The sequence below is a fragment of the Rosa chinensis genome, chromosome 3 (assembly GCF_002994745.2).
Source record: "Rosa chinensis cultivar Old Blush chromosome 3, RchiOBHm-V2, whole genome shotgun sequence".
Taxonomy (NCBI): domain Eukaryota; kingdom Viridiplantae; phylum Streptophyta; class Magnoliopsida; order Rosales; family Rosaceae; genus Rosa; species Rosa chinensis.
Genome location: NC_037090.1, coordinates 49,684,550 through 49,707,742, shown reverse-complemented (window position 1 = coordinate 49,707,742; position 23,193 = coordinate 49,684,550). Strand labels below are relative to the sequence as shown.

Below are 23,193 nucleotides of genomic sequence, written 5' to 3'. Positions count from 1 at the left end.
AGGCCCGACATGTAACCTAAGGTTCTGCCTTGACTGGTGACTTGGGGAATTGTAAATACACGGTATATGCTGGCCATAATCAACACTCATACCAGACCACCTCACTTTGTTGGAGGGGCCTTGATGGTGTGACCTTCGGGAGCAAAGCAAGCTAACCTTCACCGACAAACCAGTTCCAGGTCGAAACATACCTCGACGTGCCAACACGCTCCACCCAAAGTCGTCCATGTGGAAAGGATGAAAAGTCATCAGACTGAAGCATATCAGTTGTTACATCCCGTATCTCAATTTACCGGTGTACTAGTCATTTGGACGGTAAAACGGCAATTACTTTCACTTTTTTACTTTGTTTCGATACTCTTAGTGGCCTTAAAATTAAAGTTGTCTTTTTGTTCGGGTCAAAATTTGAGAAAATTTTCTTCGGGAAAGTCATAGAGGACGTTAAACCGAGTTAGTGCATATGTGGTACCTAAAAATCAAAGTTCGTATGTGAAAGTTATAAGTAAAAGTCTGACGGCCTGCAGGATCCTGGAGGTGAATGGCCCTGGCCTTGACGCAAGGAGCGGATTTTGAATTGGCACTAGGGCGCCTGTCTTTGACCGAATTAGTCTTTCTTCCAGCTGCTGCATCCTTTCCAAAATTAGGGCTTTTGTGTTGCTAGCGGGTCCAGTCTGGAGATTCCGCTGAGCTAACTCTTGCCTGGGGATAGGCGGATTGCCCTAAGTTCTAACACTGGTTGCGGAGCGGTTGGTGCACGGTTGTGATTCCGCTTCTTGCTCTATCATCAATCGTGGTAGGGGTGGAGGACCCATTCCCAACAGCTCGGATGGGTTCAGCGGTATCTGCATCTGTATGATTGGTGCAGGTACCAATCCACCGGCGTTGGGTCGACTATGTCTGGTACTCTGTGATTAGTCACTCTGTGCTAGGTTAGCATTTTGATAGGAGCATAAAATGTGACGTTTATAATGTTTAAACCCTATATTTTGCTAAGTTATTTCCTTTATCTTGATCAATTTAACTTAGTTAGTGTTTTTACAGGTAAAATGGAGATCTACTCATACTAGGAGACCTGTGGAAGACATGTGGAAGCATCTAAGAAGTCTGAAGAAGATCATTACCGAATTGAACACAAATTGTGCTTTAAAAATCAAATCCATTACAGATTCCGAAAACTGCCACTGCAGATCAGTCAACTTCAACGGAGTGTCAAAAATCTTTCAGAGCTCAGAAAATTATGATATTTATTTATATGGTTGGAAAGCTACGGATGTCTAGTTTCCAGAAATTTTTACAGCTCGTCGATATCTATTTTCTAGAAGAAGTTATGACTGTTTTAGTGCACTGAGGTCAAGTCTGCCGGAAATCTGTTTTGTGTCAAAGGAGTTCTAACTCAATTTTGTTTCTTCATCATCTATCTTAGTTTGTTTTCAAACTTGAGAACCATTTGGACAGAACATTTAGACTGTTATAGTATAAATATATTATAGTATAAATATCTATATCTTGTAATAGGTACTTGAGTGTATAGATAAAGTACTTGAGTGTGTAAATATAGGTATGAAGACTTGTGTGGCATAAAGTATATGGGGAAGCAACAAGCATGGCAGCTCTCATAATTTCAGCAACCATGTGGAGCTGCAGCTATGATCATTGAAGCCACTATAATGGACTTCTTACCATTACATTCACACTACAATGTATTCTTATAAATACCCTCTTTTGTGAGAATAAAAGACATCTCTTCCTTCACCCATTTCATCTTCTTTGTCTCTCCATTTTCCTCTCCATTTTCCTTTCCATTCTCTAGTTTTCTTGTTCTTCATTTTCAAGCCAAGAGAAAGAGAAGCCATGCAATACATCAATTTCCTAGCCGCCATCCACCCTTGTGTCGTCCCTAGAAGATTGCTTGCTTTCAAGGATCTTCAAGTTCTTTGTCTCAAGGCTTTATCATTCATCTTTCAAGGTGTATTATATCCTTTCTCTTGTTTTCTTTGTTTGATTTTGTAAGACTATGAATTCTAGTTAACAAATAATGTTAAGGGCAAAGTTTAAAGCCCGTTTATATGTTTTGAAATAAAGTTGTGGTTTCTATATGTTGATTTATATGTTACTTATGTGAGATTGATCAATTGATTTTGTTTTATGGAAAACTTTTATATGTTTTTGTTCTTTGGTGCGCAACTTAGAATGATTGCATATAATTGGAGCTAGTAATTAGGTTCATGCTTTGTGACCCTAATTCGAATAAGTAGTAAAGGCTTTGGACAAAAGTCGAAATCAATTGGTTTGTGTTATTGAATAGACATGCTTTGTGTAGTAGGATTAATACAATTATTGACTAAACTTTCACTTGCTCTTAATGATTTGAAACTTGAGTTTGCATGGTTGCTTTGATTGTGTGAAACCTGTTTTCAAAATATATTGGTTAGGTGCTTTGCTTGATCAATTGTGTAAAGGGAAGTAAAATAAGGGACATTGGTTGCTTTGATCTTTGTTTCTTGGTTGATATATTCTCGTCTCATAGATAACCAACTATTAGAATTGTGACCGGATTTCTTGCATATGGATGTAGTTTTGATCTTTGTTCCTTACGTTCCACCCTTGTATATGTGTTTTTACATTCTCTTTATTTTATTTAGTTTAATTTTCGAAACCATAATTCTTAAACCCCCCTTTTGTTTAGTTATTTGTATATATTTCTATTCTTTATTTTATTTTTGTAAATAATACTTTATTGTTTAATTTCTTTATTTGTTTACATAATTACAGGTGTACCCTCAATCCCCGGCTAGAACGATCCCTATTTACTATATACTAACGATGACTTACAGGGTTAAATTGCGTGCTGCTTTCCAGCGCGTCACATTTGCCTACAACGCCTTCTTTAGCTCATCGAACTTGGACATCATCTTGGCCACTTGCTTTTGAGCTTCGGCCTTTTCCCTGCGCTCTTGGTCGTGCTCTTTGTTTGCCTTGTGAAGGTCTGCTAGTGCCAGCTCATACATAGTGGCGAGGTCTTAGCCCAGAGGGCGGCGACTGCTGCCTAGATGAACCTCCGCTGTAGTTTCAGTTTGTGGGGTCTGGGGTTCCATGCTTGGATTGATCGGAGTGTTGAATAAGGCACGGTTAACGTTAGCTGCATGGTTAGTAGGTTGGGGGTTGACGGACTGGTCCGCTTCTTCTTCAGCGATTCCCCCACTATCGTTAGTCATGGTGAATGTTGTGGTGGGATGACTTTTTGCTCAAGGATTCTCACAGACGGCGCCAATGTTAATGTCTAAGATTCAGCGGCGGCCAAAACTTAATCAACATGGGTTCGAAGGGTGAACCGCTACTTATGGTATTCTTGTGCTTCCGCTACCTATAAAAAAAAATACAAAGGGCGTCAGAGGGAGACCACGATTGGCAATCTTCTCTTCTCCGATGCCTAAGTCAGTCAATGTATTTGTGTTGACAGCATAACGTTAGATAAGTAGTAAATGCGTAATTAATGAGGAGAGAGGAGTGGACCTTTTATAGGTGGGGAAGAGATTGATCTCTTCTTTGTTTTCGATGTGGGACTGATATGCTTCAGTTCTCAGCTTCTGATGCTTCAACAAGGTGATCTTGGCTAGGCGTGTGGAGGCGAGTCAGCGGTGATCTCGGGATGGGCCGGAGCTCAGGTAATAGCCTGTTTGGTTGTGTTTCTCTAGGTCACACCCTCGATAGTTGTTGGTACTGCTGGAGGCAGTATGAGCGTGGCTCATTGTAGCTAATTGTGCTTAGGCAAATGCTCATGTAAGTACAAGTCCCCCTAGTCCCCAATCAAGGAGGCCAATCTTGGTTGGGGAGTTGCCTAGCGGTTTGAAGCGTTACTTCTACTAGTCTTGCAGAAGCATAATTAGCGTCAATGCATTGTCAACCATAGACTTTGTTCTGACCAAACACTTTATGCCCTTTTGAGTGGGCCCCTGCTAGGCCCCCTAGGGAGTCCCCCACTCTCCGGCTAAGATAGACCTCTGTTTGGCCGGTATATTGTTTGTTGAGGGCCTAATCTATGATACTCGAGTGAAGGGGGTCAACGTGCCTAATCAGAGTAGTCGGAGACAATTTTGACATGTCCCCTTACTTTTTCCCGGAGGAGCAAAGCTTGACTGCAACGCCGTGTAACGGCCGTTGTCATCATGAGACGTTGCCTCAGAAACCACTGTCGGCGGGAGAAGTTCCGCTAGTGGTGTTATGCTTAGCGGAGACTTTCTCGCTTGTAAGATGAAGGTGAGAAGTTCCGCTAGTGGTGTTGTGCTTAGCGGAGACTTTCTCGCTTGCAAGATGAAGGGGAGAAGTTCCGCTAGTAGTGTTGCGCTTAGCGGAGACTTTCTCGCTTGCAAGATGAAGGTGAGAAGTTCCGCTAGCAGTGATGCACTTAGCGGAGACTTTCTCTCTTGTCAATTGCTATTCCTGCTCCTGACGGTTAACTTGGATAGATGTTTCATCTGATAGATCCCGACATGTGTTTGCTATTTACTGGGTTGGCGTGTGGGCGTATGTCTTCTTAGCACGCCTGTCGCTTCACCATTAATGTGATTAAATATCTTTTTGTAACGGAGGCAACTCGATTACTTCGGATATTGGGTGCGATCGTGGGGCACGTGTACGGTTCCTATGCGATGTCATTTTTTGGCGGACGACCTGGATTGCTCTGATGTTAACATAAAAGAGGGGGAACTTAGAAGGATTTAACATTGTCTAAACTTCAAACTTGAGTCGTCGTCTTCGAGCTTGGTCTGTGAGAGTCTGGAGGAGTAAGTAATGCAATTTAGAAGTGAAGGTGTCGATCCTTTGAGGGAAAGAAACTATCCCAGAGATAGGAGTGGGTATCTATAAGCGTATACACCTCACATACTTCAGGTTGGTGATCTGGCCATCGTGTTTCGTTGTTTGTTCGTTGTTTATGGTTTTTGATACTTTTCTTTCTGCATGTAATCTTGCCCTTTTTATGACAACGTGTTTGAGGGACTAGAAAGGTTTTTGTGGGTTGGGTTTGACGCTTTTGGCAGAAGGTTGGTGTGTTGTATTGTGCTAGATGGCCGAATCTGGGTTTCGAGGGATATATGTGGTTTTTAGGTTTTCTGTGGTTTCTGGGTTTGTTGGGTATGATTATTGTTGGTGTTCTTGGATAAAATCTGACATATGGGTAGCTTAGATCCATTTGGAACTAACTTATTTGGGTTTTATGGTGTCTCTGATGGCTAGCTTGGTAGAGATCTCGAGCAGTGAGGATTCTGGGTCTGACGTGTCGCTCAGTGGTTTCGATAGGGTTTTTATTGACTCGTTACGTTCGTCTGACCCTGCAGGAACCTCACTGCCTAAACCACTAGACGTCGAACCACTACAAACGATACCATGGGAAGTGTCCATGTGTAGTGTTGGGAGCCCCAAAACCTCGACGGCGAGGGAGGAAACCATCGCCCGCAAGCAGCATGAGGAGAGGTTAGCGAGTAATACCGCTACTAGCGGCTCCGCGAATGGGGATGATGTCGCCGAGTAGGATGTAAAGTCGGCTTGAGTCCTCCGCAATGGTACTCTTGTTGATGAGGTTGGGGGTTCGATGACCCAGTCTGCTATCAACAAGCTGAAGCAGGTGTTCCGCTTCCCTGGTGTGGTGAAGTTGCATTCACCGAAGAAAGATGAAAATGTGTCATTTTTGCCGACTAGCTATGCCTGACAAGGCCCGCCCTGGATTTCACCATGAAATCCGAAGTGGCCATGCGGAACCCACTTTTAAAGAAGATTTTACCGCAAATTTCGGCAGAACCTCCCCTAAAAGTAGACAACCCAAACATGTAAGAAACCATAAACACTTCTAATAATCCAACCGTATCCGCCTGGAGCCACCCTGCTCCCATGTTCCAAACCAACTCAAAATCAAAGATAATAAAAGTATCTCAAATACTTAAAGTCCAACAAAGCTCCATAATTAAAATACAACAATTCACCAAAGTTAGGTCATGGACCTCAAATATAATTCACTACAAGTCTGGGTCACAATTCCCATAGTAATCAGAGCAAAACTAGAAACAGAAATTGATATAACGTTCAGTAGGCTAAACAAGTAATGACAGGACCCGGCCCAGATTTCACCTTGAAATCCGAAGAGGCCCTGCGGGGCCCACCTTAGAAGAAATTCTACCAAAAATTTGACAGAACTTCCCCTAAAAATGGACAACCCAAAACCTGTAGAAAAACTTTTACACTTCTAAATCATCCATCCTTATTCTCCTGGAGCCACCCTGCTCCCTATATCACAACATCTCCCATAACACAAAACAATTCTGAAACTTAAAAATATTAATCTCAAGAGTTATCAGAGCAATCTATTTCTTAGGCGTACAAGAAGGTAGAATACAAGATAAACGACCGATGCTTTTATAATGCGGAAGTTATGACAGCTATGCCTCAACCCCAAGTACGCTCGACCTCAAGCTAAACTGGCATGCAAACTGGGCAATTGAAACCGAAGGGCCCAGGGGAAAACATTTAAAATCCGTTAGAGTGAGTGGACGAAAAATAAGTACTTTCAAATGTATAAGTAAAACTTAATGTTTTCCCAAGTTATTCTCTAAAACCTCGCATGCAGTAACAATCTTGAAAACACTCTTAATCATCCTCTTTACTGAAATCTCAATAACGTAACAAGAACATCTTGAAATCTCTTAAAATCTCATCCTCAATCCTTATAAAAACATCCTTTTCATGAGGCTCGTTTGATGACTAGAAAGGACTGCTGTCTAGTCATCTCATGCCATCTAGGAGGGACTGCCACCCACATGACGCATCGGAAGGGACTGCCAACCGGAATAGGAGGTGGTGGATAGAAGGGACTGCCAACTAGCCACAAGTAGTAGACGGGACTGGCGACTAACCACAGGTAGTAGACGGAACTGCCGACTAACTACCTCATGTCATTGTTGAGAGAAAATATGCACACAGTGAGCGTAAATGTCACCCAACATAATTTCACTCGTATTCATTTAGCGAATAGAGTTTTAATTATTTCGGGTTCGACCCATTCAAGACAGAATGTGTCTCTTAATTACAATCCCTTGTTATAGGGAAACACCCTTTGATTCCATTTATGAAGAAACCAATTGTGGATGTGTGTTTGTTTGTTTATTTTTGCGGCTGCACCCGGATATTTGAATGGGTTGCCTACGTACCCTTGGAGAGGGATCAAGCCACTCGTAGTTCAAGAATTCCAATGGGTGAATGACGCATTGGAAGGTATTGCTTTTGGAAAGTGAGTAGTGTTTGGACGAATTTGGTGTAAGTGAACCAAAGATTCGATTTGTTTGGAAAGGTTGTGACGTTTCCTGGTGTTTGGCAGAATTTGACTGATGAGGTCAGGGATTCGGATTGGATGAACCAGGGAGTCATGGATTTTATTTGGAAAGGTTGTGACGTTTCCTGGTGTTTGGCAGAATTTGACTGATGAGGTCAGGGATTCGGATTGGATGAACCAGGGAGTCATGTATTTTGTTTGGATTGCGGTTGCATCTAGTGGGTTGCTAGATTGCCTACATACCTTGTAAAGGGATCAAACCGTTGTAGTTTATAAGTTTGTATTTCTAGTGTTGGCAGAATTTGACTGGAGTCAATGATTCAATTTAGGACTGGCTAAATTTTGATTGGTGGAGTGAGGGATTCTGTTTGGACTTGTGGTTGCATCTAGTGGGTGTTGCTAGATTGCCTACGTACCCATTGTGGGATCAAACCGACCGTAGTTCATACAGAATTTGTATTTCTGATGTTCGTACCAACTTTTGGGTTCGACGGATGTATGTATTTTGAACCCATCAAATGTATTTCTTTTGGACATCCAATTTGGAAGAGTGTCCGCTGATCTGATCCGGGGACCCAATGTACTGAGGTTTGCAGAGGGCCTCAAAATTTGGAATGGGCTTTAGGCTGCAAATTAATCGGGCTCGAGCTTCCGGAGTAGACGAGCTCAAGTAAACAACGTAATTTGGACACCTACTGTGAAGAGTTTACACTGAGTCATCGCTTGTCATTTTGACGAGTCGGGTTTTCATTTCGGAATTCAAGATCTGAAGTGACCCTCTGTAGATTGGACTTGCTTCCGTTTCTTTTGTAGGGACCCAATGACCCGGCATTTTGAGAATTCCGGAAACTCTTCACTTTCTTCTGAAATTAATGATTGTATGCTTTTGTCGAAACATTAATTTCTATTGTATCCACTGTTTGATGAAACTTTGTTGTAGGACTTAGAATTAATGGACATATATTTTATAAATCCATCGATTGTTCTGTCCCATATCAACCTTTGAGAAGTCTTGCATATTTGTTCCAGAAGCCTTCAGAAGAACCATACAAAATGCTGCCATTTGACTTGTGAATTTTTGTCAAAGAGGGCACTATGTTCACGTGCTGCATATGAATAGCTAGCACTAATATTAATACTTGTATGATTAACTTTTTAGCATAGGAATTATGTTTTCCTTTTGTGAAAGCTGTGAGCAAAAGAACATGAAACGTGGCTTCTCAAGGATAATCATGGAGATCAATCATGGTTCATGCTTGATTAGGACAAAAATTGCCGCTCCAGACTTATCATCTTGCATGTGCTTGACCTGTTGGTTTAATTGAAACCCCACAACTTTGCAAAACATTTTTCTTCTAATCCCCAGCGGCTTGCCTTAGGAAATGTTTGAAGTCCATCATATTAGTGCAACTTGACCACTCTGTTGTGGCCTTCAATTTCCGACTTCATTTTCTCTGTCTGTTCTTTGTGAAGACAGAGAGCAACTGATGGACTTTTGAGGTCGTTCGTGAACGGCCTTATCTTGGTCATCAAACAGCGATAGCAATGACGCCATGTGAGGGGCTCTTTAGCATTAAACTCGACTGTTCATAAACAACCTCTATTATGTTTAAAGAGCGATGGCAGCAGCGTTATTTTTTTAGGATTTAGCATTGGAATACAGCTGTTCATGGACAACCAAATTCTCCAATGCATTAAATTTACAACACCATTCGGGAGGAATTTTGAGCATTGAAACGAGGCCGTTCGTGAACAGCCGTTTTGTTTCATTGCGCTAAGAATTGGAGAGCAGCAACAGTGTCATTTCGACGAAGAACTCTAATAACAATGGTCGTTCATGAACGGCCTATTAGAGTGTTGGAGGTCACAAGACATAGATGATTAACTGGAGAGGCTTCACAAGGAAGGCAGATTTATACCTGCAGCTTTCTTTCTCTGTTTTGTTTTTCTGCGTCTCCTCCTCTGCTTTTTATTTCTCTTATTCTCTCTGTATTTCTTTTTTTTTCTCTGCCCTCTGTAGTGTTTTTTTGTCCTCCTCCCGTCTCTTTGTTGTAAGCCTTCTTTTATAGACTTAATGATCAGCTGGTCATGAGGATTGGTTTAATTCAAATTTGAATCAATCTTATCAATATGTGGATGACTCTCTAATTCAAATAAGATGACCAAACACCATAAAGCTTGGGGTTACTTCTCTATTTGAACAAACAACCTTGACCTACTTTTGAATGTGCAAGAGGCTAGGTAGAGATTATCCAACACCAGTCTTCCTTGAAGTTGTTGAATATAATAGAGTCCAGTTTGATCATATTTTCTTTGTATCTTGAGCTGATAGCAATTTGAATTTTTGAATGGCCTAACCCACCGAATTGGTTGAGAGTGTCCCAAGGCTATATGCCTCTGCAGATTTTATCCCGTTTGACCACTTCATACTAAAAGTGTTGTGCTTTTATTTGTCAAACCACTTAACAAAATTATAAGAATAAGGACCCCATTTGAAAATTAAACCTGTAAATTTTCTGTCTCAACAGCTGCCCCCTCAAGCGTCGTGCGTGGAATAGCTTTGCGCGTGCGAGGCTTGACAACTTTCTTTTTGGTGAAGGCGAGCTGGTGCTTGAACAAAATTGCATTCAGATTTCACTGCAATTTATGCATTTTTCCTTTTCGCCATTTGCAGTTTATACTTATACGCGGAGTTCTTTAGAGGTGCAAGGCTTGGTGCCATGATTGCAACCTGTTGGTAGAGGGAATATGTTTTTGAAGATTTTGTGGCTGGATCTAGAATTTGAGACTAGACTGCCTACGTACGCATTCAAGGGATCAAGCCTTACATAGTTCCCATGAAGGAATTTTTTGATTGGTAAATGAAGCAACTGTTGCACCTTCGTAGCTTTCATGCTATTTGTAGGTATTAAACTATGTGCTCCTGAAGAGATTTTTCCCTTTTACCCGGATCAGCCCAGAAGGGATTGCACTTCACCAGGATTTTTCTCGAGGAGATTTCCTCTCACTTGAATCTTTCTCGAAGAGCTTTCTCCTTACTTACATCAAGCTCGAGGAGATTTCTACTCACTCGGATCTTTATTAAGGAGATTCCACCTCATTTAAATCGACCTTGAGAAGATTTCCCCTCACTCAGATTTGTTTCGAGGAGATTTATCCTCACTTGGATCATCTTGGAGAAGATTTCTCCTCACTCGGATCTCCCTCGAGAAGATTTCTTCTTAAAGAGTTTTATTGACTTGTATTCCTTCCAAGAACTTTGATGACAAGCTGCATCCTTTTGTCATAGGCACATGTTAATTAGGCTTTCATGCTTGGCCAACAACACCCACTGCTTCATTTATCTGATTTTCTCTTTCTTCCTGATTGATTCAGGAATGGAGATATATTTCTGATTGGGTGGCTGCATCTAGTTTTTGAAGCTAGACTACCTACGTACCCCTTTTGAGGGATCAAGCCTTACGTAGTTCCCATGAAGGAATTTTTTTCCTTTTTCGAAGCACCTTTTGAGAGACCGGTAAGTTCGGAGGTAAATTTGGATTTCACTCTGCCGATGATGTCTCCACCTCAATTTCCTTGTTATTGATCATCTTTTGGATTATGTCTTTCAGAACAAAACAATCCCTTGTTAAGTGACCTACAATTCGATGATACTGGCAAAATTTGGGGTCGTTGGTATTGTTGACTTCACCTAGTCGTTTCGGTTCAGGAAGCTCAATAGCTTGTGCGTTGATGAGCTCACCGAAAATATGTTCGACATCATCATCATCGAAAGAGTATTTGACTTCTTTTCTTTCTTTGAGGGTGAGCTTTCTAGACCCTTCTCTTCCTTTGCATGTATTTGACTTGTTGTCAGTCTTGACAAAGGTTGCCAACGACTCATCTGTATTGTCAACTCTATGGTCTTTAAAGGATGCCCTTTGTGTCATAAACTTTTTACGGGCAACTTGTCTTTCAACATTACTAGCTTTTGAGACTAGTGCTTCAAATGTTTGAGGTTCTGCGGTGCTAACAAAAGTTGCTATCTCTGGTAAGAGATTGTTTGAGCACATTTGTACTGCCGAAATCTCTGTCAATTTTTCTAAGCATTGGAGGTTTAAGCTCCTCCATCTGGAAATGAATTCATTAGTGCTTTCATCAGAATTCTGTTTAGTGTCAGCCAAGTCGATAATCGAGACTTTCTTTTTGGAGCTGACAAACTGTGCCAGAAAAGCTCTTTGCATATCGTCCCATGTGAGGATAGAACTTGGTTGTAATTGACTGTACCAAGTAAAAGCTGCTCCTTTAAGGGACTGAACAAACTGCCTTATTAACAATGCATCTAACTGTGATGTTTCCCTACAGGCTGAGAAGAAATGAGCCAAATGTTCATGCGGAGAGCCATCTACTCCATCGAACTTGTCAAAAGTTGGCTTCTGATAGCCTTTAGGGAATGGTAGCGTATCGTAATGAGCAGGGTAGGGTTTCAAGTACCCAGAGAACTGTGGATTTGAGGAGGTGTATACTTCACGGATTCCTTCTGCAATTAGTGTCTTTATGTCTTCAAGACTTGCAATTGTGGAACCATGCCCTCCGATGTTCTTTTCACGATCACTCTTTCCATCATTTTTATGATCGCTTATGTTGGCCATAGTAGCCAATTGAGAAGTCAGGCGCTGCTATTTGAGCATCTTTTTCAGCTAGCGTTCTCTTCATTTCTTCTAGCTGCTCTTCTATTGTTGATGCGTTTGTGACCATAACTGACATAGTCTCAGGCTTTGTGCCGTCATTTGTCTCAAACAATGCTTGAGTATGTTGACTAACAACAGGGACCATAGATGGTCTTGATTCTGCTGAAGAGTCCGGGAAGGCCCCCTGTGGTATGTTAACTGGAAATGCCCCCTATGATTTATGTGCTTGGAATGCCCCCACTGGTATACGTATTTTCTTGGACTTTCCAGTTGTAGAGGCTGTTTTGTTGACCACTGATAGATTCTGTCGGTGGTGTGCCTTAACAACTTTGTCCTGTGTGCCAGATGAGTTGTCAGAGGTTGACATGAACTTGACTATCTGAGGTTCAGAAGCTATAGTAGCTGTCATTGATTGTAGATGTACTTGTTGTGGGGACTCGAGGCACGGGGCTTCGGGCTTATGTGGTGTAACGACCAAACTAATTAGAATAGACCCGATCATTATCTGAGTACTGATAGGGGCATAGTTAGCATTAAGCGTAGCGGTCTTGATGACTTTGACACCATGGTTGAGCTTCTGAACATTACTTGTCAGTGGAGCTTGATCAATGGTGAATGAAACATGATGTCCAGCTGGTACGCCTGAATTAAGCGCACAAAATTACCCTGCAAAAGACAATTGTTAGTATAGGATAAGCAGGGATCGTTTAGTCCGGGGATTGAGGGTACTTTCACAAATTGCACTAATTGAATAAAACTATCAAAAACTAAAGAAAGAAAAGGAAAATAAAGTTGACACAAAAACTAAATGAAAGGAGGGTTTAGGTTTTGAAAATGCAAGCAATAATAAAGGAAAGAAAATATTGCAATTTTTAGGGATTCTAAATCAGATGTATGGATGTTGAGAACTTCGTAATCCACCACTAGTTATGATCAGAGAAAGACAATTTAACCTAATCTTCAATTACAAAGGCATGTGAATGAAACCAATCAAGAACTTTAGGATCGCCGCTAAAGCCTTATTTTTCCCAAAATTACTTAGAACCGTGAACGCACTGCATCCTAAGCTTGCTTATATGCAATCAAGGTGTAGAATGCTACCCTATCAAATTAACTCATTAAGCACACATAAACACATTAAGCTCTTTGGAAAGATTGATTTTAGAGTACAAAACTAGTGAGGAACGCCATCCTAGCATGTATTCTATTTGTTTGATTTCACCTAACATGTAGGCATTACTACTTTAGTGTTTTAAGACCGTGAACGCACTGCACCTTAAAACTAGCTCCAAATTACATGCTCATATTTTAGGTGATCAATCTAAGACATAAACATATAAAAGATTTTATAAAACAAAATCAAACAAAGCATTCACAAAACCTTGTAATCGAAAAAGAGATTCAAAAGCTAAAAATCTATCACATAACTAGGATTTCATACTAGTTCTCAACAAGAAAATTACTCACTCATAGTTTGGAAATCCAAAAACATATACATATTGAATTCAAAAAGTACAAAAGGAATAAACCGTAGAGGGTATCACGATCTCACTTTGATTATTCTTCAAGAAAGCTTGAGGCGTCTTCAAAGTAGGAGTACGACAAGATGATGGAAGATGATTTGATGGAAGATGGAGGCTACGGCTTCTCCTTGGAGTAGGGATCTCGTGAGCTATGATGAGGGGAGAGTATGGAGGTGTGGTTTCTGATTTAGGGCAATGGATGGTGTGTATATGTGATGGAAGAGATGTGTGAGAGAATGAGAAGAGAGGAAGTGATAACTAAGGAAAATGGAGAGAAATGGTGAGACAAGGAGATGAAATGGATCAAGGAATGTGTGTGTTAGAATGAGAGGAGAAGGTGTTTATATAGGGAAGAAAAAGAAGAGTGAAATGATGAGTGGAAGAAAAATAATGAAAGTGGATCTAAGTTCACTTGTAAAATATGGAAAAGATAGAGAAATGATGAAATAAAAGCAAAGCATGAAGGTGCAGCAACATGGAAGTGATGATGATCTATTAAAGAGATTGTAGAAGAAAAATATATCCAAGGAAAAAGAGAAAAGCATCTAGCTTTCTTCATGTGGGTAGTAAACATGAACATGTGAATATTGAGCTGGTTTTAGGTCAGTTTCTTCCCCTTTATTTCTTCAATTATTTCACCAACAAGACTTCATTATATGCCTTCGACTTCTTCATATGAAATGTTCCACTATGAGTGTAGATCATCCTGACAAATTTTCAGAGCTTTCTTCCATGTGGTTGGGCCGGAAATGTTGCTGGACCTCTTACAGGTCCAGTTTTCCAGTTTTGCTTCTGTAGAAAATTGGGCTGATTGTTTGAAGGCCTTCCACTCATAGTTTGCTCTGGCACTCTTCATAAGAAATGATCCTTGGGCTTTCTAGAATGAATCTGGAAAGTTTCAACTCATTTGGAGTTTGGATGGTTAGTCTGCCACTCCTCATTTCTTGTCTAGCTCGCTTTCTCATTGGCTCAATTTCTCCAAGACACGCTTTGTCAGGCCAAAATGCTCATTTTTGGGCCAAACAGCTCATTTCATCATCATCTACTCCAATGTACCTAAAAAATAGAAATTGAGTTAAAAATCGATTCGTTAAGGAATTAACTAAGCAAAATGTGAGGAATTAACTATTAAAATACCACATTAAAATGCTCATATCACCAGCTCATGTTGCTTGTCTAGGATTCAACCCAATAGCTTTAAGCTCTTGGAAATACACTGTAACTTGTGGTGCCATCTTGTATCCTGAGGCAAACAAGTAACACATATGATTAGTCATATCACAAATGGAGATGAAAAGGAGAATGGGCCCTACTAGGCGTGCCAAAAATTATGTTGAGAGAAAATATGCACACAGTGAGCGTAAATGTCACCCAACATAATTTCACTCGTATTCATTTAGCGAATAGAGTTTTAATTATTTCGGGTTCGACCCATTCAAGACAGAATGTGTCTCTTAATTACAATCCCTTGTTATAGGGAAACACCCTTTGATTCCATTTATGAAGAAACCAATTGTGGATGTGTGTTTGTTTGTTTATTTTTGCGGCTGCACCCGGATATTTGAATGGGTTGCCTACGTACCCTTGGAGAGGGATCAAGCCACTCGTAGTTCAAGAATTCCAATGGGTGAATGACGCATTGGAAGGTATTGCTTTTGGAAAGTGAGTAGTGTTTGGACGAATTTGGTGTAAGTGAACCAAAGATTCGATTTGTTTGGAAAGGTTGTGACGTTTCCTGGTGTTTGGCAGAATTTGACTGATGAGGTCAGGGATTCGGATTGGATGAACCAGGGAGTCATGGATTTTATTTGGAAAGGTTGTGACGTTTCCTGGTGTTTGGCAGAAATTGACTGATGAGGTCAGGGATTCGGATTGGATGAACCAGGGAGTCATATATTTTGTTTGGACTTGCGGTTGCATCTAGTGGGTTGCTAGATGGCCTACATACCCTGTAAAGGGATCAAACCGTTGTAGTTCATAAGTTTGTATTTCTAGTGTTGGCAGAATTTGACTGGAGTCAATAATTCAATTTAGGACTGGCTAAATTTTGATTGGTGGAGTAAGGAATTCTGTTTGGACTTGTGGTTGCATCTAGTGGGTGTTGCTAGATTGCCTACGTACCCATTGTGGGATCAAACCGACCATAGTTCATACAGAATTTGTATTTCTGATGTTCGTACCAACTTTTGGGTTCGACGGATGTATGTATTTTGAACCCGTCAAATGTATTTCTTTTGGACATCCAATTTGGTAGAGTGTCCGCTGATCTGATCCGGGGACCCAATGTACTGAGGTTTACAGAGGGCCTCAAAATTTGGAATGGGCTTTAGGCTGCAAATTAATCGGGCTCGAGCTTCCGGAGTAGACGAGCTCAAGTAAACAATGTAATTTGGACACCCACTGCGAAGAGTTTACACTGAGTCATCGCTTGTCATTTTGACGAGTCGGGTTTTCATTTCGGAATTCAAGATCTGAAGTGACCCTCTGTAGATTGGACTTGCTTCCGTTTCTTTTGTAGGAGGCCCAATGACTCGGCATTTTGAGAATTCCGGAAACTCTTCACTTTCTTCTGAAATTAATGATTGCATGCTTTTGTCAAACCATTAATTTCTATTGTATCCACTGTTTGATGAAACTTTGTTGTAGGACTTAGAATTAATGGACATATATTTTATAAATCCATCAATTGTTCTGTCCCATATCAACCTTTGAGAAGTCTTGCGTATTTGTTCCAGAAGCCTTCAGAAGAACCATACAAAATGCTGCCATTTGACTTGTGAATTTTTGTCAAAGAGGGCACTATGTTCACGTGCTGCATATGAATAGCTAGCACTACTATTAATACTTGTATGATTAACTTTTTAGCATAGGAATTATGTTTTCCTTTTGTGAAAGCTGTGAGCAAAAGAACATGAAACGTGGCTTCTCAAGGATAATCATGGAGATCAATCATGGTTCAAGCTTGATTAGGACAAAAATTGCCGCTCCAGACTTATCATCTTGCATGTGCTTGACCTGTTGGTTTAATTGAAACCCCACAACTTTGCAAAACATTTTTCTTCTAATCCCCAGCGGCTTGCCTTAGGAAATGTTTGAAGTCCATCATATTAGTGCAACTTGACCACTCTGTTGTGGCCTTCAATTTCTGACTTCATTTTCTCTGTCTGTTCTTTGTGAAGACAGAGAGCAACTGATGGACTTTTGAGGTCGTTCGTGAACGGCCTTATCTTGGTCATCAAACAGCGATAGCAATGACGCCATGTGAGGGGCTCTTTAGCATTAAACTCGACTGTTCATAAACAACCTCTATTATGTTTAAAGAGCGATGGCAGCAGCGTTATTTTTTTAGGATTTAGCATTGGAATACAGCTGTTCATGAACAACCAAATTCTCCAATGCATTAAATTTACAACACCATTCGGGAGGAATTTTGAGCATTGAAACGAGGCCGTTCGTGAACAGCCGTTTTGTTTCATTGCGCTAAGAATTGGAGAGCAGCAACAGTGTCATTTCGACGAAGAACTCTAATAACAATGGTCGTTCATGAACAGCCTATTAGAGTGTTGGAGGTCACAAGACATAGATGATTAACTGGAGAGGCTTCACAAGGAAGGCAGATTTATACCTGCAGCTTTCTTTCTCTGTTTTGTTTTTCTGCGTCTCCTCCTCTGCTTTGTATTTCTCTTATTCTCTCTGTATTTCTTTTTTTTTCTCTGCCCTCTGTAGTGTTTTTTGTCCTCCTCCCGTCTCTTTGTTGTAAGCCTTCTTTTATAGACTTAATGATCAGCTGGTCATGAGGATTGGTTTAATTCAAATTTGAATCAATCTTATCAATATGTGGATGACTCTCTAATTCAAATAAGATGACCAAACACCGTAAAGCTTGGGGTTAGTTCTCTATTTGAACAAACAACCTTGACCTACTTTTGAATGTGCAAGAGGCTAGGTAGAGATTATCCAACACCAGTCTTCCTTGAAGTTGTTGAATATAATAGAATCCAGTTTGATCATATTTTCTTTGTATCTTGAGCCGATAGCAATTTGAATTTTTGAATGGCCTAAGCCACCGAATTGGTTGAGAGTGTCCCAAGGCTATATGCCTCTGCAGATTTTATCCCGTTTGACCACTTCTTACTAAAAGTGTTGTGCTTTTATTTGTCAAACCACTTAACAAAATTATAAGAATAAGGACCCCATTTGAAAATTAAACCTGTAAATTTTCTGTCTCAACAGTCATCTGGAAGGGACTGGCAACCAGGTGACGCACTGGATGGGACTGCCAACCGGGCTGTAGTCTGGAAGGGACTGCCAACCAGACTATTACCTAGAAGGAACTGCCAACTAGGTAAGATACGCATGCGCCAAAACTGGCCTCCTTAATAAACTGAATAGCCTCCTCAAGAAACTGAAAATAACCTCAAAATCTCAATAAATCCTCGAAAGCATAAAATCAAATACTCTGTAAATCAATAAATGCTTTCGGAAAGAAAACTCAATCTAACTTCAAAGCTGATAAGTACGGAGCTCAAAGCTCAATAAATTTCGATAAATCAATCATGCTCAAATATTCGATGAAACATTCGTACTCCTGAATCCTCATAAAAACCGATATTCGAAATCCAAAATTCTCATAATATTTTCTGAATCAGTCACTTCCCGAAAATTATTCCTCAACTCAATAACTCATGAATGACTATCTCAAAAATCTACTAAAAGCCATCGGGAATGAATTTCAATACTAATCTCGTAATTCATAAATAAATCTCGATAAACTAAATCTCATAAAGTCATAAAACTCAATAATTCAAATTATAAATTAAATCTCAATAGGAAAAATGCTAATATACTGCATGCACAATTAATTTAAAATAAATGTCCACTCACAGTACTATTTAGACGACCATGCATACGAGTTCCTTCGTCGAGCAATAGCTCGGTACATCGCCCTGTACACAATTATTTGTACATAAATAATTACCGGACGGAAAATAATTTTACGATAATCAATAATTAAGTCTAAAAACCCAAAACCTCAACTTCTCCAATTCTCTTCCACATCCAACCAAACTTCACCAACACTGCCCACTCGTCGATTTCAAACTATATAACAATTATGGAGGAAATCCGATAACCGGATTCACGATTAACATTAATCGAAATCCAAATCTTTAGAAATTTATAACCGATTCAAAACTCCACCAATCCTCACCAAACTTCATATACAAGCTCTACAACAATTATACGATTTAACTAGCTAAAAAAATAAAAAACATAATATAAATCACTGTTCATACACCGCACTATTCACCCGTCGCACTATTCATGCGGTGGCCAACTCCTCCTACGGCCACCAAATTTCATCCACAGCATCATCTCAACATTTCCAATAACTTTCTCAACTGTGACAAAGTCAGAAAATACCTTGAAGTGGCCGAACAATTAAGCACTCCGAAGTACAGTGAAATTTTCCAATTATGCTTTCTTCCTCCATGCTTCGATGTGGGTTATAAAACTTGGTGAGCATGAAGAGTGGCTCAAGGCGTTTCTAATGGACCTGACTTTATGACCGGAGGTGGCCGGAAATCGGCGTTGACCAATTTGCTACAGTAAAAATGTTGGCTTCGATCTCCACATTTCCGGCCAAATCGTCGCAAACAACTCCCACATGCGTGATAAGGAGGAGGAGACGAGTCCATCGATGCTCCCAGCTCGCCATTTGGTGGCCTAGAGGTGGTGAAAGAGGAGGTTGCAGAAGAGAGAAAGAGAGAGTTGCAGAAGAGAGACTGAGAGAGCCCGGGGGAAGGAGAGAGAAAAGAAAGAAAAGTTACCCGGCTACAGTAACTTTTTAAATTTATACTAATCTACCATAAACAGTAATTTTCTTATTTCGCTTATAACTTTCGCATACAAACTCCGATTTTTACGTACCACATATGCACGTGCTCGGTTTAACGTCCTCTACAACTTTCATGAAGAAAATTTTCTCAAATTTTGACCAAAAAAAAAAGTCAACTTTTAGGGCCCCCTAAAAGCATTGAAACGACAGTAAAAGTGTAAGTAAAAGTTGTTTACCTTCCAAATGACTAGTAAACAGGTGAATTCGGGTTCGGGACGTCACAATCTCCCAAACTTATAAAAATTTCGTCCTCGAAATTCCATACTATTGAAGTAGAGATGGGTGCACACGCCAATTCATAGTAAACAGTCACGAAAATTAAATAATCATAACATAAAGAAAAAGGAAAGAGTTTTTGTAACATCCTGTATCTTCACTTACCCGTTTACTAGTCATTTGGACGGTAAACGACAACTACTTTTACTTTTACCGTCGTTTCGATACTTTTAGTGGCCCTAAAATATGACTTTTTGTTCGGGTCAAAATTTGAGAAAATTTTCTTCATTAAAGTTGTAGAGAACGTTAAACCGAGCGTGTGCATATGTGGTACGTAAAAATCGGAGTTCATATGCGAAAGTTATGGCCAAAATACTAAAATTACTGTTCATGGTAATTTTCTATAAATAGCCGAGTTACTGTGGTAAGTTTCCATTTTCGGAAACTTACCGAGCCCTCTCCCCGATTCTCTCTTCCTCTCCGACCTCTTCACCTTCTTCCGGCCATAACTCCTCCATCCGGCGACGGATTTTGACGTATAAGATGTCGTTGGAAAGCTCTCTTCATTCTCTTCATTTCTGGGTTCGTTTCGTAGCTTGATATGAACTGTGGAAGGTGCAGCAACGAGAAGAAGAGGACGGTCACTGTAGCAGTTTTGAGTCAACTCCGATATTTTCCAATTCCGGCAGTCTCCGGCCACCAAATTGGCGTCGAAGGTTCGGTTTTTGACATAGATCATTTCCCCTAAGGTCTTTCATTTCAATTTGCAGTGTAGATGTCGAATTAACAATTTCAATTTCTAGGGTTCTTGGAATTTCTGGAAATTTTTCACCGGCCAAATTGGAGCTCTTTCAGGTAAAATTGGAACTTGTTGTAGTTGAGAAAGAGGTTGGGTTTGTTGAGTAGATGGTACTGCCAAATTTTGGTGGCCATCGGAGGTGGTTGCCGGTGGCGTGTGGGGCCCACGCGCTGCCACTGTTGGTGGCCCGTGGAGGCGTGTAGGACAGTGTTTTAATTCCGGTTTTAGCCCATTAAATCCTATAAATTGTGTAGAGCTTGTATGTGAAGTTTGGTGATTTTTGGAGAAACTTGGAATTAATTATGAATTTCTGAAGTTTAGGGTTTCGATTACCGAATTACGAGAATCCGACCGTCGGATATCTCACGGTTCTACCTTGGAACCTTTAAATTAACGAATTGGTATTAGTGGTATAATTTGGGCTAAATCCGAGGAGAATTGGGAGGTGAAATTATGAGGAATTGATTTTAGGAATTGTATTAAATTATTGAAGAATTATTCACGGAATATAATTGTGTACAGGACGACGTACCGAGCTATTGCTCGATGACGGAACACGAATGCGTGATCGTCGGAATAGTACTGTGAGTGGACTTTTGTTTTAAATAGCGATGCATGCATCTATTTTCTTAAATAATGCTCTAGTGATTATTCATATTACTTTTTGAGGAAATGAATTAATTTTCGGAAATTGATTTCGAATTATATCATGGATTTGCTTTCAATAATGAGTTTCAAAGGTTGGTTTTGATTTATAATATTATTTGATGAATTCCTTATTTCCGAGGTAAATTTCTGGAATTAAGCATATCCCTAATCACCGAGTTAAGCTCCTGGAAGATTTTTAAGATGAGTTTCAATGGAGAACTATGAGCCTCTTCCAAAATTTCTCGCTTAATATCATCAAGATTAGGAACACATATTCTATTCCCAAACATTAAGGCTCCATCCCTCCTGATAGTAAAGTCCACTCTAGTACCGATACTCACTGCTTCTTTTAATTGTTTTAGGTACTCATCATCATCTTGTGCCTCCCGCACTCTGTCAATGAGAATTGGTCTCACATGGCAGCTAGCTATCAACGCTCCAGATTCTTTTTCAAATGGCAAGTTAACCCTCATAGCTCGCAATTCATAAAGTAGGGGAACTCGAACTACCCTCAAATGGGCTAAAGAGCAGAGACTTCCGACTAAGTGCATCTGCTACCACATTGGCCCTTCCTGGATGATACTCAATAGTGCAATCATAATCCTTAATCAACTCCAACTACCTCCTTTGCCTTAAATTTAAATCCCTTTGAGTAAGTAAATGTTGGAGACTTTTATGATTCGTGAAAATCTGGCATTGAGCCCCATAAAGATAGTGTCTCCAAAACTTAAGTGCAAGTACCACAGCAACAAGCTCCAGGTCATGAGTCGGATAGTTCATTTCATGAGGTTTCAGCTACCTAGATGCATAGGCAATCACATTTCCATGCTGCATTAACACATAACCCAAGTCTTGTTTTGAGGCATTACTGTAAATCACATACTCCCCGCTATCATCAGGTAACGCCAGAACTGGGGCATTAGTTAAATGTCTTTTGAGCTTTTGGAAACTTTGTTCACACTTCTCTGACCAGACACATTTAGCACCCTTTCTGGTTAATTTGGTAAGAGGAGTTGCAAGCCTAGAAAAATCATGAACGAACTGCCGATAGTAGCCTGCCAAACCCAAGAAACTATGAATCTCTATCACAGTGGTAGGTTTTCCCCAGTTCAAAACCGCTTCCACCTTTTGAGCTTCTACACTAATACCTTCAGCTGAAACCACATGACTCAAAAATCCCATGCTGTTAAGCCAGAATTCACACTTACTCAACTTAGCATATAGTTTAGCCTCCCACAAAGTCCGAAGCACCAGCTTCAAGTGCTTAACATGAATTTCATCACTCTCAGAGTAGACCAAAATATCATCAATAAACACGATCATGAAACGGTCCAGGTACGGACGGAAAACCAGATTCATGAGATCCATAAATGCCACATGAGCATTGGTCAATCCGAATGGCATTACCTCAAACTCATAGTGACCATAACGTGATCGGAAGGCGGTCTTGGGTAAGTCAGACTCTCTTATCCATAACTGATGATAACCTAACCTCAACTCAATTTTTGAAAAGACCTTGGCACCCCGCAACTGATCAAACAAATCATCAATTCATGGTAAAGGATACTTGTTCTTCACAATGACTTTATTCAATTTTTTGTAATCAATACACAATCTCAAGGTGCCATCCTTCTTCTTAACAAAAAGCCTCGGGGCACCCCCAGGAGATACGCTTGGTCGAATGAAACCTTTATCCAACAGCTCCTATAACTGAGTCTTTAACTCCTTTAATTTAGTTGGGGCCATCCGGTAAGGTGCCTGAGATATAGGTGTCATACCAGGAAGCAAATCAATAACGAAATCTATCTCTCTTACTGGAGGTAAGCCAGGTAGTTCATCAGGAAACACATTTGGAAACTTCCTGACCAATGGAATATCCTCAATACTCAACACCTCCCTCCTTGTATCCACCATGTGTGCCAAGTAAGCCTGACATCCTTTATTCAAAAGGTTTTCAACTGTTAAGGCCGAAATCAAGCAAAAGGAGAATATTATGTTCACCACGGAAAGTAATTTCCGGTTTTCCTGGACTTCAAAACACTACTTCCTTATGGAAACAATCAACCAATGCATAGTGTGTCCACAGAAAATCCATCCCCAGAATTACATCAAACTCAACA

At 40.3% G+C, this 23,193-nt stretch overlaps 1 protein-coding gene across 2 annotated transcripts; it reads right to left on the bottom strand.

Annotated features, from left to right (window-relative positions):
- Window positions 1-10,816: 10,816 nt before the first annotated feature.
- On the bottom strand, window positions 10,817-19,308 carry LOC121052108. 2 transcript variants are annotated; one of them, XR_005808002.1, is made up of 4 exons: window positions 18,936-19,308; window positions 18,399-18,460; window positions 14,652-14,757; window positions 14,513-14,570 (listed from the first exon to the last, which is right to left on the bottom strand). XR_005808002.1 is itself a non-coding variant. In XM_040516092.1 (3 exons), the coding sequence occupies exon 3, from the start codon at window positions 11,950-11,952 to the stop codon at window positions 10,864-10,866; it is 1,089 nt and encodes a 362-aa protein (XP_040372026.1). In that variant the 5' UTR covers window positions 11,953-12,657; window positions 18,399-18,460; window positions 18,936-19,308; the 3' UTR covers window positions 10,817-10,863. The 2 variants fall into 2 exon arrangements, 1 of the variants encoding a protein (XP_040372026.1); XM_040516092.1 differs by lacking the exons at window positions 14,513-14,570; window positions 14,652-14,757 and adding an exon at window positions 10,817-12,657.
- Window positions 19,309-23,193: the final 3,885 nt, after the last annotated feature.